This window comes from Malaclemys terrapin, chromosome 3, assembly GCF_027887155.1.
Source record: "Malaclemys terrapin pileata isolate rMalTer1 chromosome 3, rMalTer1.hap1, whole genome shotgun sequence".
NCBI lineage: Eukaryota > Metazoa > Chordata > Testudines > Emydidae > Malaclemys > Malaclemys terrapin.
In genome coordinates, this window is record NC_071507.1 from 72,689,491 (window position 1) to 72,705,776 (window position 16,286).

Consider the following 16,286-nt stretch of genomic DNA (forward strand, 5'->3'; position numbering starts at 1 on the left):
AGTATAATCACTTAGCCAAAAGCACTTTTTTTTCATGATGAGGACAACCCTGTATTTCTCTAAATTTGTTATGGTCTAATTAACAGGAAGCCTTAGCAAATAGTATAACAGACAAGAGACAGTGATGAATTGTTGCTTAGCTTTGAGAAATCCCCTTTCCTGTCACCAGAGGGTTGATTAGAATTCTCCTGCTTTCCTGTCCTTTATATAAGTGATTATAGTCTGCATTATAGTTCCCAGGCTGCTACTGGCAAAAATCTTTTTGTTAATGGTTTTTTATTTTACATTACACACGATGATGTTTTTAAGAATATGTATCTAGGTAACAGTGCTGACACTGCTACTTGCAGAAGGAGAAGACTCAATGCACTTCTTCTTGGTTGTCTGGATGGGAGCTGGGGCTGGAATGCCTAAAGGGGACCATGTTTGGCTTCTGGTTAACCAGCATGGTACTGCAGAAGGTCTCTTGTTACTGCCTTGGGGAAACTATAGAATAAACCACTAGTTTTGAGGGATTGTCTGCCCTATTTCTTGCAGTCTGCCCTGAGTGGGGCGTTCTCAGTGTGGCCCATCCAGGCACTGGGTCAAAGGCTGTATCAACATGTAACTTTTATGGATTAGCACAGAGGGGGACCTGTAGCATATACTCACCAGGTTGTGCAAGATGACCGTTTCTTTGGGTTTGGTCTTCACTGACCCACTATCCTTGCTCTGTTAGGCCTGTAACCCTGTGGCTCATTTGCTTTCTTCCCTATTACCTTGTTCTCGGACTGAAGACAGGTGAACGGCACACATTCCAAGAACAGGAACAGTCAGGATTTTCATTGTTCTCCACTCAGTTTCACACACAACATGTGTTTGTTTTAAGGTACTGTAGAACAGATAGAACACAGAGAAAATGAGAATGTGAAACCAATTCATTCTGAGTGTAATTCCATTGCCTTCAGTAAAGTTACACCAAGGATATGTTGAGTCCATTTTATTTATTTGATACAGAAAGCTTCCTGCACAATGATGCAATTCTTAAAGATGAGGTCGTACCAGAGTAGAGGCTAAAATGTTACCTTTAGCATCTGTGCACAAGTTCCAGTATTTCTATTTCTGAATTTAATGGAGTTCAGAGACTCAGAACAATATAAAGGTCTGAAATGACATGAAAACTGGTAGTCTTGCAGTATCTCAGATCATGGATGGTGAAAATATGAGGAAATTGGGTTGCTTATGATTTCTGTCCACTTAAGAAAAAATGTTAATGGAAAACACTAACACAAATTCCAAGGTAGTCATGTTTTGTTTTCTGCAAATGAGCATTCCTCCTTTCAGAATTACATATTACAGTGTCATAAAATGCTCCTCACTAACCAAAGCCTTCATTACAGATTTTCAGAATACACAAAAGTCTCAGCCTTGAATCCTAATGTAGAATTCTCATTTCTATATTTCATTTCTATAACCTGTAATGTTGTTTTCCCTCAAACTATTCAATATTCTTTTGAGTTCTGGTTTCCTCCCGCAGAATTTTGGCTACTGTTAATGTATGTTTTCTGAAAGTCCCTCTCCTTCCTTGGGAACCGTCACTCCTAAATGAACAAACAGAGCAGATATGAGCCCAGGTCATCTGTTGAATTCGTTTGGGGTTATCTGGGAGGCAGGCAAGAAAGGTGACAACTCCAATAGTACAAATACACAACTAAAAACACACTTACAGATGAACTAGTAACGCTTTGCCATAGTCTGAGACGCCATCTGTTTTGTTTGTCTTGAGATGGAATGACTGGCTCTTAAAGTCAGTCCAAGAACTCTGATGAGGCATGTGACTGTTTTTAGCTAGTGACTATGTCCTGTTTACATGGTATCATCTCGAGGCTAGTGGTTTTGCAAGTGATTCCTGTCAGTATAACAACACCCAAGATGTGAAATGAACTAACGGCTGCTCCCCACTCCATTGTCTGGAAGTGCTGTATCTAGTCCTGAGCCATCCCTTTAAGAACATCTTTTTTTTTTTTTTTTTAATGTGTGGTTTGTTTTCATCTGCTTTAAAATATTAGCACTAGAGCTGGCCAGAGGATGACAATTCCGTTTTGCAACAACTTTTGAGGTTTCAAATTTTGTTTTTATTCCACATTGGAACAAAACAAAAACCTTTAAAATGTTTCTACAAAATGGAATTGTGCTGAAATATTTATTTATGGGTTTAAAAAGTCAGGTTTCTGAGTCAGCTGTCTCTGCCTGAAAACCACTGGAGAGTCCACCTTGGATCTCAGAAACTTCCTGTTGCAAACTTCTTTGAAATCTATACACTTTGATGAAGCAGCATGTTTTGATGAAAAAACATTTTGTTAAAAATGTTCTGACCAGCTCTAATTAACACTATTTAGAAGCTCAAATCATATCTTAGCAAATGTATAAATACTATTTTGTTCTGTTCAAAGTTCCATTCCACAAACCCCTCCTTTAATTACCATCTCTTTCACCAACCCTTCCAGAGTTGATTCCCTTCACCTCCCCTTAATAATGCCTACTTGTCCTCTACCATTGTAGCTGCATTTCTGTATTCCCATACTCTTTGGGTGAAATCCTGACTCCATTGAAATCAATGGCAAAACTCCCACTGACTTCATTTTGGCTACTATTTCACCCTTTCAGTTGGGTTTCAGTCCTTTTCAGGCAGACTTGGCTTTCTCTATCACAGTCTATAAAACTCCATGCAGTTTTACAGTGTGCAAAACTGAGAAATTTATTTTAATTTTTCAAACACAAACCATCTTAAAGAATCAGTGAAGTCACTTGCATGCGAATAAGTTTTTAAAAGGAAAATAATTCATATAATGCGCTAAGAAAATTATGGTATAGTGTTTTATATTACCCATAATTTGTTACTTCATCAGCGCCCATACTGTGCAAGCTTTAGACTTGGATTTGTAAATGAAACCTTAATTTAACTAAAGTGTTGAATTTTGCAAATATATCTTCTTTGAATGGGTCAGTAAATATAATGCTGTTACAGTGGATTAACTAAATAGAGAACTCTATAAATCCTGTACACATGTCGTGAGTAGAAAAAATGTTTTTTTCACATGCAGTGTATTTTCCTATGTGCAGAGTATATTAATCCACAAATCATTGGTGAGGCCAGATTTGCAAGGGTATTTAGGTGCCTTAAAAATGCAGATAGGCACCTAGTGGGATTTTCAAAAGTGAGTTAGACGTCTAACCCACACTGACCTCACAAAACAACTTGGGAACAGGTGGTGGTGCCCTTCTTCCCCATCTCTTTATGGGATGTAGCCTGGGTGGGAGACTCAGGTTCAAATTTACTCTGTACAAATAATCATTGGAGTAGGGATTTGAACTTGGTTCCTCCATCTCCCAGGTAAGTGCCCTGACCAGTGGGCTATTGGCTGTTCTGTGGTAGAAGACTTTTTTTGAAAAATCTTTTCCCCTTCTCCCAGTTTTTTGTGAAGAATTATGAAAGGTCTCAGTTTCATCCGGATGTGGAATGAAACAAATTTCAAAACCTCAAAATTTTTGCGAAACAGAACTCGTGTTACTCACCATTAGGGCTGGCTGGAAAACTGCCCCTCCTCTCTGAATCCATACTATGCCTGCTTCTCTTCAATATCTACTCGAGATCACTGGGGGAGAGAGTGAGACCCCCAGGGGTATAACTGGCAATGGTATGCTGATGGCACTCAAGTATATATATAATTCTCTACTAATGCAACCACCGTCACCACTAAAATGTCAGACTGCTTACAAGGAATCAATTAGTGGATGAAGACCAGCTGGCCCAAGCTAAACCCAGGCAAGACTGAAGTGATCTGGTTCAAAGGGGAAATGCTTTGAAAAACTAGTTGAGATGCTGTCTTCACTGAAGGCATACTGCCCTTGTTCATTGAAGTGGTGCAAAGCCTCCGAGTCCTGTTTGTCTCCTAAGATGACCTCTTGATCAAGGGTATTCAGGTATGGAACAAACTTCCAGAGAAGATCATGTAAATCCAGAGTCTGAGCACTTTTAGGAAACACTTGCCAAACCTTCCTCTTTGAAAAAGCTTTAGCACCACAAGGATGACAACACACACAGGATCACAACGCTGACTCTCTCTTCTTTTCAGTAGAAAAAAAATCTTAAATATCAAAACAAAAACCCTACCGCAAGCAGAGATTTTTCCCCTGAAAAGGGAGAAGTGCCAGAGTCTCTGTGAAATCCACTAGGGGCTTTGCTGTTGATTTTACATGGGAGATATTCAGATACTGCGGTGATGGGTGCCAGTATAAAACTTCAAGATAGATACACATGAACACATAATGGGAAGTAAATCTTAATCTTTACCACATGTAAACAGTGTTTCCCCCAGTCTCGACGCATATCAGTAATGTGTTGATCTTGAAGTAATCAAAAATAATATTACTAAAATAAAGTTCTAACAAATATAACTAAGTAAATTTAATTGCATTTCCCAAGCTATTTAGAATCTTAGGAGTAGATTCACAAAAGGACTTAGGCATCTAAATCCCAAAATCAGGCCGCACAGGGAGTTACAAACCCTCCCCTCACAGCTGCTTCTGGACCCTGTAGGAACCCAAAATAGCTTAGCAGCTAAAATTTTGCAGTAAAAGTTTTCTAGACACATATGTTTCTGCCTGTGTGCATGTGCACTGCAGCCCCACGTCAGCTATCCAGATGCCTAAGTCTCAGAGTGAATGCTTGATCCATGGGTGATTTATTTATTATTTTCTGTGTCTTTATCTGTGAACGGTCTCACAGAAGAGGGCAAGGCACATACCTATTGTGTAGTTGAAACTACATAAAATCTGGTGTATGTTTAGGGTGACCAGATGTCCCAATTTTTTTATAGGGACAGTCCTGATTTTTGGGTCTTTTTCTTATATAGGCTCCTATTACCCTCCACCCCTAGTCCCGATTTTTCACACTTGCTGTCTGGTCACCCTATGTGTGTTTGAAACTCCTTGTTTTAACGTGAAGGCACTAAATGCTTTCACTTCAGCAGGTTGACCACCTGCTGCTGTGTTTCAGCTCAAAACTATATAGGGTAATAAAGTTGTTCTTTATTGGTGAGTTGTTCTGTGACTTTCACTCATATTTTATATATATAAATGTATGTATTCTGAGTCTAGCAGTTCTGCTAAAATCCATATTTTGCTTTAACTGTTTTTAAAAAACAAACACTTGAAAAATGATTACACAAATAATTGCACTGTTTCATATTTCCTTCTCTAATTCCAAAGGACTTGATGGTATCAGTTTTGCATGCAGCCAACTGTATACTCCAGATAGATTCAAGGTTCAAAGAGGATATTTATGTGTGAGAGAGTTGTCTAGTATGTGGCATAATTCTTTAAGTGTTTTGCCCCGAGTCTGGAAATCCTTTTCTAAAACATGTTACATTTTTCAATTGTTGCTATTTTGAGGTGATATAGGATTAGTGCCGTCTGACACATTACATTTGCAGCACGTGAGCATGAGAATTGAATGGAACAATGGTATATTAAAAAAAAAAAGGAACCTATTTATCTCTTAAATGGACTAAAAATCAGGATAGCACTGAGCGATTTTAGACTACATTCATGGATGTGTTAATCCATGTTATTGTAAGACCTCAAAAACATTTTGAGCTGGATAGATCAAACAGCTTCTTGGGACTAAATCAGGGGGCCTAGATAATCTCCATCAAGAATATTAAAATACCTGACATATGAAATTGCAATCTCCAAACTAAGGTTTTCTAATGAATATATAATCTCGGAGGTCAGACCCTCTGACTGGAGAATTGCTAATATTGTACCTATTTTTAAGAGAGGGTGAAAAAGTGTTTCAGGAAACTACAGGCCAATTAGTTTGATCTCAATTGTATGCGAGGTCTTGGAACAAATTTCGAATGAGAAAGTAATTCAGGACATAAAGGTAAATAGTAAATGGGATAAAATACAAGAAGGTTTTACAAAAGACAGATCATGCCAGACGAACCCAATCTCTTTCTTTGAGAAGATAACTAATTACTTACACAAAGGAAATGCAGTAGATCTAATCTACCTGGATTTCTGTAAGGTATTTAATACAATTCCACATGGGAAGTTGTTAGTTAAATTGGAGAAGCTGGGGATTAATACAAGAATTGAAAGGTGGATAAGGAACTGGTTAAAGGAGAGGCTACAATGGGTCATACTGAAAGGTGAATTGTCAGGTTGGAGGGAGGTTAGTAGTGGAGTTCCTCAGGAACTGGTCATGGAACCAGTCTTATTTAACATTTTCATTAATGACCTTGGCACAAAAAGTATGTATGCTAATAAAATTTGAGGATAACACATTGGATGTCTTGCCAATATGGAGGAGGACCAGAATATTGTATGAGAAGATCTGGAGGACCTTGAAAACAGGACCAATAGAAATGGGATGAAATTTTAATAGTGCAAAGTCATGTACTTAAGAACTAACAAGAATTTTTGCTATAAAGTGGGGACTTATCAGTTGGAACCGACAGAGCAGAAGAAAGACCTGGATGTATTGGTTGACTACAGGATGAGTATGACCCACCAATATGATGTAGCCATAAAAAAAATCTAATGTAGTCCTAGGATGCATCAGGCAAGGTATTTCCAGTAGAGAGAGAAATGTTGTTACTGCCATTATAAAAGGCATGGGTGAGACCTCATCTGGAATACTGTGTGGAATTCTGGCCTCCCATGTTTAAAAAGGATGAATTCAAACTGGAACAGGTGCAGAGAAGAGCTGTTAGGATGATCAAAGGAATGGAGAACCTACCTTATGAGAGGAGACTTAAGGAGCTTGGCTTGTTTAGCATAACCAAATGATGGCTGAGAGGAGATATGATTGCTCGCTATTAACATATCAGTGAGATAAACACTGGGAAAGTAAAGGAGTTATTTAAATTCAGGGCCAATGTTGGCACAAGAACAAGTGGAAATAAATTGGCCATCAACAAGTTTTAGGCTTGAAGTTAGATGACAATTTCTAACCATCAGAGGAGTGAAGCTCTGGAACAACCTTCCATCAGGAGTCATGAGGGCAAAAAAACAAACTGGTTTCAAGACTGAACATGACAAGTTTGTGAAGGGGATGGTATGATGAAATTAACTACAATGACAAGTGGCCCATCTGCAGCTGCTAGTAGCAAATATCTGCAACAGCCAGAGATGGGACACTAAATGGAGAGGGCTCTGAGTTACTATGGAGAATTCTCTCCCTGGTGTCTGGCTGGTGGCTCTAACTGATTGCCATATTTGGAGACAGGAAGGAATTTTCCCCCACGTCAGATTGGCAGAGACCCTAGGGATTTTTCACCTTCCTCTGCAGCATGGGACACTGGTCACTTACTGGTTTAAAAATGAGAGTAAATGGTGGATCCTCTATAACTTGAAGTCTTTAAATCATGATTTGAGGACTTCAGTAACTCTGCCAGAGGTTATGGGTCTGCTACAGCAATGGGTGTGTGAGGTTCTGTGGCCTGCATTGTGCAAAGGTCAGACTATCTGATCATAATGGTCCCTTCTGGCCTTAAAAATCGGAGCCTATGAAGCTTATGAAATAACCTATTTTTCATTTAATCAATGAGGCTTCTACCTGACTATCTTTCTCGGATGCTGTAGATTCGGAGTTTGTGAGATTTCTTCCTCGGACTGCTTTTCCTCATAGAGCTAGAGGTGTAGCAAGGGGACTAGAATTTGAAAACTTGACCACCAGTCGAAAGTCTACAAAAAACACAAAGCTGTACCTGAGAAGTGCAGGAGAATTTATTGTCTACAGAAATTCTTCAAAATGGCCATTAGGATTGGAGTAAAAAAGATGTATTTCATGCTTCATTATTAGGGCTGGCTGGGAATTTTCTGAGGAAATGTTTTTAATTGGAAAATGACAGTTTGTTGAAACTGAAACTGTTTGTGGGAAAGGGTCTGTTATGACATATCTCCTGTTTTAAAAAAAAAATTGGAAAAAAAAGTTGAAATTGATGGAACATCCCAGTTCGACACTTTTTTTAAAATTAAAAGTTTCAGTTTTGCTTTGGAATAACTTTTCATGCAGAAATTTTAGCAAATTTATGCTAAAAATCTTTTTAAAAAGAGAAAGAAATGGCTGGAAATTATCCATACAAAATGTTTTTATTGTCTTGACCTGAATTTTTTTTGCAGATTATCAGTTAATGAAAATCTTCAAAATTTTTACTTTGCACCCTGATTCAGGCTAGGAAAAGTTTTCAAAATCTCCATAATTCTCATGGGACACTCATTCTACCATATGGTTGGCATACGGGGGGAGGGATAGCTCAGTGGTTTGAGCATTGGCCTGCTAAACCCAGGGTTGTGAGTTCAATCCTTGAGGGGGCCATTTAGGGATCTGGGGCAAAATCAGTACTTGGTCCTGCTAGTGAAGGCAGGGGGCTGGACTTGATGACCTTTCAAGGTCCCTTCCAGTTCTAGGAGATGGGATATCTCCATTAATTTAATTTTCTCTCCAAGTCTAATTTTGGTAAGAACAGTAAAAAACAAACTCTTCCAGGAGTTCAACTTGAGTCAAGCATCTAGTACATTCTAATTACATATATTTTCTTCAGTGTCAACTTAAAAATGGCTTTCTTAGTTCTAGCTATAACAATTTTCATGTGTCACCTGCAGTGAACTGGATATAAGTCCCTATGTATTTAAATCTACAGTTTTTATTTCAAGCACAAAACTGGTCTAGTTGAAAACCTGCAATCCCTAATCACTCAAGATAACGAGTGTTTTGACATACTACTAACTGCAGGATTTCAGTAGAAATGCACTTCTATGCAACTCTCATTCAAAGGTCTCAAAACCGTATGCAAGCATTAAAAGTTAAACCTAACCCTTTGAATTAGGTGGAGGAAACATTCCCTGCTAGAATGCATCTGTTTTTGTTTTTGTTTTACAGTGCACAACATAGCCCGGCAGGTTAGAACAGGAAGTGAACTACACTGTATTCAGTGGAAACTGTCGAGGATGTTTAGGAAGATAACTCTATTGGTGTATCTGAATTTTTTTTTCCAGGATGCCAGGCCTAACACTCTTTTTCTTAGGAAAGAGTTATGATATCTTGATAAATTCTTGGTTTTACATCTCATCCAAAAGGCAACACAGTACCATGCAGATGCACACATTGACTCAGCATCAGTAATCACTAGGGTGGAAGAGAGTTACCTACTGAATGGCCATTGCCCCATTCTACATCACCTACAATATGTGTTCCTTAAAGATTTTTCATCCAAACGTTGCATCAGCTCAGCTCTTCTTTGTCAGATCTGATGGGATCACAGCATGCATTGGTATGATTAAAGGCTGAAACTCTTATTTTAAGGATATCTTTTGGTTTAAAATTGAACTATAAGTACCCTATTTCTCCATCTTGCTACGTTAACACTTAGAGGTTAATCATTTCCATGAGAGTTCAAAGAGTGTCTTTTCATTTCATCCTTCCCCTAAAGAGTATGAAAAAGACATCCATTAAAATCTATCACAGCAGACAAGTAATTTCGTCTATTTTTAATCTTGAAAGTGTATAAATTGCTCAAGCCCTTTCTCCCAGAGAACTTTGTAATTTTGGTAAAATTATGAATGACTCTTCTTACTGTACAGTAGTTAATACTACATTTGAACTATTGGTAACTAGACTGATTTTGAATATTCTGTGTAGTCTTTTCATTTGAGGATCAGGGATTTGAATATTTTTGTTGCTTAGTAGGACGGAAGGGGTCTCAAACCTCACACTCTCAATCTTTTTATAAATTCATAAAGAGCAAGACCAGAGGAAAATGGGAAGGAGATAATATATAATATGTAGTGCCACCCTCACTGAGATTTAATGCTATTGGAAACCAAACCAAAACACCATATACATGTTTGATCTTGTAATAATTATTATAAAAGATTTTAAAAAGTTCTTTTAGAAGTTGAAAAGCCTCAAGTACAATGAGTGTGGCCATCAGTGTGTAGATAGATTTTGCTTCAAATATGGGGACCAAGTTTGCATCCCCTACACAGAAAAAACTTTGACTGATCTCTGGGATTTTGCCTGAATATGAGTGCTGCTTTTGGACCTATTGCCCTCAAATATAGATTTCCAAGTTGGGAAATGGAAGCACGGGGGAGACAGATAACAATATGTTCATAAATACATGGTGTGAATTGCCCTTTTCCAAATTGCTGGATATTTTCTCCCTTACATGTAATGTGACTAGAGGTTTCAGTGTTACCTTGTCTGCCATTCCATCTTACCTTGACAAATATTTACTGCACTGAACACCACCTCTGGAAAGGTTCCAGGATCAACCTGAGAACCCATCATCACCCCAGCTTTTGTTTTTTGTTTTTTTTTAAATAAAGGTTAAGACTAATAAATCCCAATGCATTGTCAAAGCTAGTCTGGTTTAAACAGATAAGCAGATAATAAAGGAACAGCAAGAAGCTACTACAGAGGCAAGGCAAAGCAGCTTATACTTCACTTTTGACCATCAAGTCAGGTGACTGAGCAGCAAACTGTGACACATCGGGAAGGCAAGCTACTATGTCAAACAGCAGCTTGTGTTTCCCAGATTAGACTTCTCAATCAAAATTAGAAGAGGATTTCTTTTTATCTCCCTAATTAAGCTGTTCTATCCTTTGTATTGTTTGAGTCAATGTTGATGACTAACTGAGGAGAAAAGCCTTGAGGACTGTTTCCCAAATATAATTAAATGAGGACATAATGTTTTGCAATGGAAGAGATTATACATTTGCTGAATTTAAAACAGGCAAAACAGAAAAAAAGAATTGTACACACTGGGAATTGAGCTATGTGCTGAGATGTATTGAATTAGATGTTTTGGAGACATAAATCAGAGCATTTTTTTCTACTTTTCATTCTCCTGAGATCTTATGTATAATATTGTACAGTGATTGTCTAAAAAAATCCATTGTTTGTGCTGTTTTTGTGAGATGAGACAAGGCTTTCTAATCCAACTAAGCACATGCAAGAAATCTTAGCTCTGTTGTAACTAATTAGGAGGCAGGTGTTCTGTTATATCTAGTTTCAGAACATCCAAACTCACTTAAACTATAATCAGTGAATACTGATTAAGCCAGTCAGTCCACAATGCTGATATTTAAAGCTTCAGAAAGGTTTTGCTCAAGGGATCTTCATTTCTGAACTTGAAGTGTAACAACACATTGCAGAGTTCTCTGAGGCAGATTCAATAGAACCATCCTAGGGCCAAATTCTGCTCTAGTTGTCCTGGTTACTTCAGTGGGCGACCTATGCACCAATGGTTGAAAATGGATCTTTAATCTGAAACGAAAGTATTATGTTAAAGCTGACAGACTATTTTTTCATTCAGGATTGCCATTAAGGTTAACAGTAACCTTCCCATTAACTTCAATAGAGGCAGGGTCTTCTTTATTCTTTAGATAGTAAATGCAGGGCCAGATTCCAACGCTCAGATGATTTGTCGCATTATTTCAGTTTCCTTAGTCAGTTCTTAATATCCAATTTTTGTTTAAAGAATGTGTATCCAAAGATCATGCATTAACTTCATTTACTCTTCATAAATATAATGAACATCTCCTTTCTTTGGAGTTACATTTTCAGTAACCTGTAGTTGTAAGCATTATTTTTAGTCTTCCACATCTTGCTATGCCCTTCACACACAAGATATGCATTGTAAGTTAACATATGTTTGCCTATACAGCTGAACCTATGTGCTCTTAACCAAGTTGTCCATATATAATCCACGTGCAATTGCAGTAAATGGGTCTCCAAGTATTCTCTGTAATCAAAATTTTGAAAATGTACTTTAACATAGAGAACCAAGGATTTTCCATGGAGCTTGGATTCTATTACTAATGACAATGAAGGAATGTACAGGGGTAAAATCATTATTAGTTGGATTATTTCATTTGTATATTTTAAAATATATACAGAGAGAATTTGTCTAACTTGTGTTTCTTTATTAAAGTTTACTGTATATCAGGATAAAGTTTGAGATATCTTATTCCATATATAATATATCCACTAATCAGCCTGTCAGGATTTTGACCATGATTCCCTAATAAAAGGGCTTGCTCATGCTTTCGTTTGTAGCCAACAGAAGTTTGGTTTTAGCTTGAATTAGAACAAGTGCAGGCCCAGTTGGCTTGTAAAATCTAGTCAGGCATAAATTAGCTAATACAATAAAAGTACCCAGAATAATAATACAAAAGGGCTCAAGACTTTTCTTGGCCAGCCAGCTACCAGGAAAACAACCTACATTTCTGGCTGTACTGTCTCAATGGAAGGCAAATCCCACCATGAACATTTGTCCTTTCTTTCTCTTCGTCTCAAGAGAGAAGTGGGAATATAGGCTGCTATTGACTTAAGCTTCATTTTAATTTCAAATAGCCTTTTTGATACAGTCCTCAATCACCAAAAAGACTGCATGGGTCTTTTCGTGCAAGGAAGTGAGCACTCATAACTTCCATTTAAGTCGAGGACTGGGGCTTTTGAATAGAGGAAAAAGCTTTTACAGCATCTAAACCACCTGTGAATGAGACTATCACAGACACCATTTTGGAATCTTTTGGGAGAGTGGGGAGTTTAGATAGCTGCTTTAGACACTCTAAGAGCTACTGGTTTCTTTTATATTGGGTAACATTAATAGAAGGTGAGATTCTGTCTCTAATAATGGTTTGTAATCTCTTCAGAATGAAATCTTCCTGCTATGCCTCAGCATTCCTCTCTCAAGTATTGTCGGAGCACAAACTCTCATTGCATTAATGCTGTTCTTAAATAAAGAACTTGTGGTTTTTTATCCTCTTCAAATAAAAAATGAAATTATTGGGGGAAAAAAGTCAAATAAAGGTAGCAGGCCCTCATTTCTGGGAGGCTGAATTAAGGTTTTCAGATAATCGATTTCTGCCAGGAAATAATGCTGGTTTTATTTTTTCTTTATATTCAGATGGAAGACGTCATAGCACGCATGCAGGATGAGAAAAATGGGATTCCTATTCGTACAGTCAAAAGTTTTCTTTCCAAGATTCCCAGTGTCTTTTCTGGTAAGATTCAAAGTGAATTTCATACTGTTTAAAGCACTAGTGGTGCAAAGGGGTTCTTGGACACCAATCATGTACTTAACATGAGTATTCTAAGAAATCCACATAGTCATCTGATATGGGAACGAATTGGCTATATTGCGAATCCACTGAAAACTGGATTTCTTGGGAAAAGGGTGTTTCCTTTGTCTGCTATGCGTTGCAAGGAATTTACTCAAAGGCTTTTCTAGATAGTCTAGATAAATTAAGCAATACTAGATTTACTGCAGAAAGGCAATTACAGGTAGGTGGCAATATTTTTAATGTACCATATTTTCATTTCAAACTAATTTATACATCTGTTTTCAGGCTATAGGTGCACTGAGTTTGGTTTTCTATGTAGTCTAATATCTTAACATAAGAACGGTCATATCAGCAGCATCAAAGGAAGGTGAACCTTCCATCCCACAAGGCCATGTGTGTGTTTTAGTACCATAAATTAAAATTTTGTACTGACTCACACATAAAATCAACTTATGATCAGAAGCATGAGGGTTGCTGTCCCTTGTTTCAGTCTAGTAGTGCAACTGAAAATGTATCTGTCTTATTTGTTCCTATAAGTAGTCAATATCATTATTTATATTTTTTAAAAGATATTAACTATTTGTACCTTGTGGATATTTATCACTAAATTACTGGCACCAATTTGCATTTATTAGTTTCTGCCCAACAGATGTTGAATTCTGGAAAAAACAAAGATGTTGAGGCTGGGACTGAGCTGTACCATGAAAGCTTTCACAGCATCTGCCCACTTCATAGCTGGTCCTAATGAATGTTGTTAGCTTCTCTCCTTCATAAGTGCAAAAATCCACTCCATTTTTTTTTAATCGACTGGCAAAATCCTTTTCATTTTCTTTGTTTCTATTTATGCTATCAAATGACTGTCGAATTCCTTTGAAGTAGATCTTGGTGTCAAACCTATACACTGTAAGATGGCTAATAACTGCATAGGTTCTGTAGTGGAGAAGGTGCACCCATCACAGAAAATACTTGCAGAAATTTGCATCATGTAGAGCAGCACAAAATGTTCTATATACCTTAATATATAACTTCTGGGATTTCTTTGGAACAGTGAAAAGGAGGAGTGCAGCCAAAGATACTTCCTATGAATGGATAAAAACCATTCAGGGTTTAAAAGAGAAAACATAGCTTATAGTGGCCTCTGAGAAGTTGACCTTTTTCTCCCATAAGCATGTAGAGTGTGGGGTTCCCATGAAAGGATTCATCTTAATTCTCTGTCTTTCTTTGACTGCTGTGGGTCCAGACTTATGTCTACAGTTTACTTATAGGAGACATTATTTCCAAAAGCATTTTTTACTTGTAAAGAAATGGTCAATGATACTAGTGGAAGTTATATTAAAATAAGGTACCTTTTCTTCAATAGTACAGGTTTCAGTAGAAGTAACAGCAACTCCTATGAAGGAGGTTTGTTCATTTACAGAAGTTCATCTTATTTTTTTGCCTTAAAAACTATAAGAATCAGAGTTTATTGTTCCTCCCCCAAATCCTCTCTATCACATATTATTCCAGTAACTTTCACTACCAGATATTAACCTCCATCCCAAACATATTATATTTTTCCCACTGTTCAAAGTATCCTCGTTTCTGTGGATGCAAATAACTGAACTCATGAACATATAATTAAGTTGGTAAAGTTCCATGTATAGTACTCCCCTCTACTGGATGGCACCAGAACTGCTTGACTTTGTGCTAGGCCCTTTCCTGCTGTCAGTAATTCTTAAATTAATGGGTTAAGAGTTCATGTTTATGGAGCAGGAGTATCTCAGCTCTGCCATAATGATCTTCCAATTATGAAGTTCTAGGTGGCCACAGATTTGTTGAAGAATAATGTTGTACAGGCTATGTTGACTGCTACTCCCAACAAAAGTATCCATTTATTAATTCAGCATTAAAGTGGGAAAAAATCATTAGTTTTAAAAAAAATGTGGAAGTTAATGGATTGCTTTATAGCTAAACCTAAGTGTGGAGTTGTCTACCTGGAAATGGTCTGGCCAATGGGAAGATGTTAAAATGATGAGTGTATAGGTGTAATTTGAGATGTGCCTGGCTGCAAGACAATATTTGGACTTACTGAAGGCTGTGAAGTTATTGGACAAGATCACGAAGTACTCCCATTGGGTTCTGGTATCATTAACAGATCACAGAGCCAGTTCTAGGGTCTTCATTTAATGAACAAACCTTGACAAATGTAATTTTGTCCCAGGTCTACAATCTCTCAAACAAAAAATGGCCAGAGACCATTTTGCTGCTGTAGACAATCATCTATCCTACATGTTATAGTAGATCTGTCCCCCTTGAAGGAATCCCACAGTTAGATACAGGTGTCCCTAGCCTCTGTCTGTCAGAGGATGGAGATGGATGGCAGGAGAGAGATCACTTGATCATTGCCTGTTAGGTTCACTCCCTCTGGGGCACCTGGCATTGACCACTGTCGGTAGACAGGATACTGGGCTAGATGGACCTTTGGTCTGACCCGGTACGGCCGTTCTTATACAAAACAGTGAATGTAAAATACTTTCAATCCAGGATTTTTCACTCACAGTGCTGTTGGAGTGCTAGAGCCATTTTGCACAGGTGTTGCATAACTTTGCAAGGCGCAAGCTGTGGAGAATTGGGCCCAGAGTCTTCTGTTGCACAATCCGTTAAAACTAAGCACCATAATATTTTAGTAGGCAAATATTTATTTAATAAATATGTTTTAACTTTGGGAATGGGTAGGATATTTAAATATTTCATATACTTAATGGAATAAATTCAAATTTCACAGTATAATTGACATACAATATGATGGGTTCTCTTTCTAGTTGTCCTATTTACAGTTGGACAGCAAGTGGCAGAGTTAATGGTACTATGGGGACCTTCATTCTGAATGTGTGAGTTAAAGGCAAAAAGTTCCATTTATACCACAGTATACTTGCTCTGAATGTCATAGAATCATAGAATATCAGGGTTGGAAGGGACATCAGGAGGTCATCTAGTCCAACCCCCTGCTCAAAGCAGGACCAATTCCCAACTAAATCCCAATGTCCCTGAATAAGAGGTTTGACTGTATGTGAAATGAAGAATTATCCTAAAATGATTTTTATATTATTGTCATACTTGAATAAGACAACTTATCATGCATTCAACATTTTAAAGTATGGTGTATGGCTGTTTAGTTCACTAAAGAA

The 16,286-nt window shown here is 37.6% G+C and overlaps 1 protein-coding gene across 8 annotated transcripts in view; it reads left to right on the plus strand.

The window, feature by feature from the left end:
- Window positions 1-16,286, plus strand: part of RGS7 (regulator of G protein signaling 7) — a 432,745-nt gene that overhangs the window by 190,521 nt on the left and 225,938 nt on the right. For all 8 annotated transcript variants that reach the window (XM_054024223.1, XM_054024222.1, XM_054024224.1 and 5 more), the window contains exon 3: window positions 12,963-13,059. In XM_054024223.1, coding sequence (XP_053880198.1) covers window positions 12,963-13,059 — 97 coding nt within the window. The remainder of the gene's footprint in view (window positions 1-12,962; window positions 13,060-16,286) is intronic.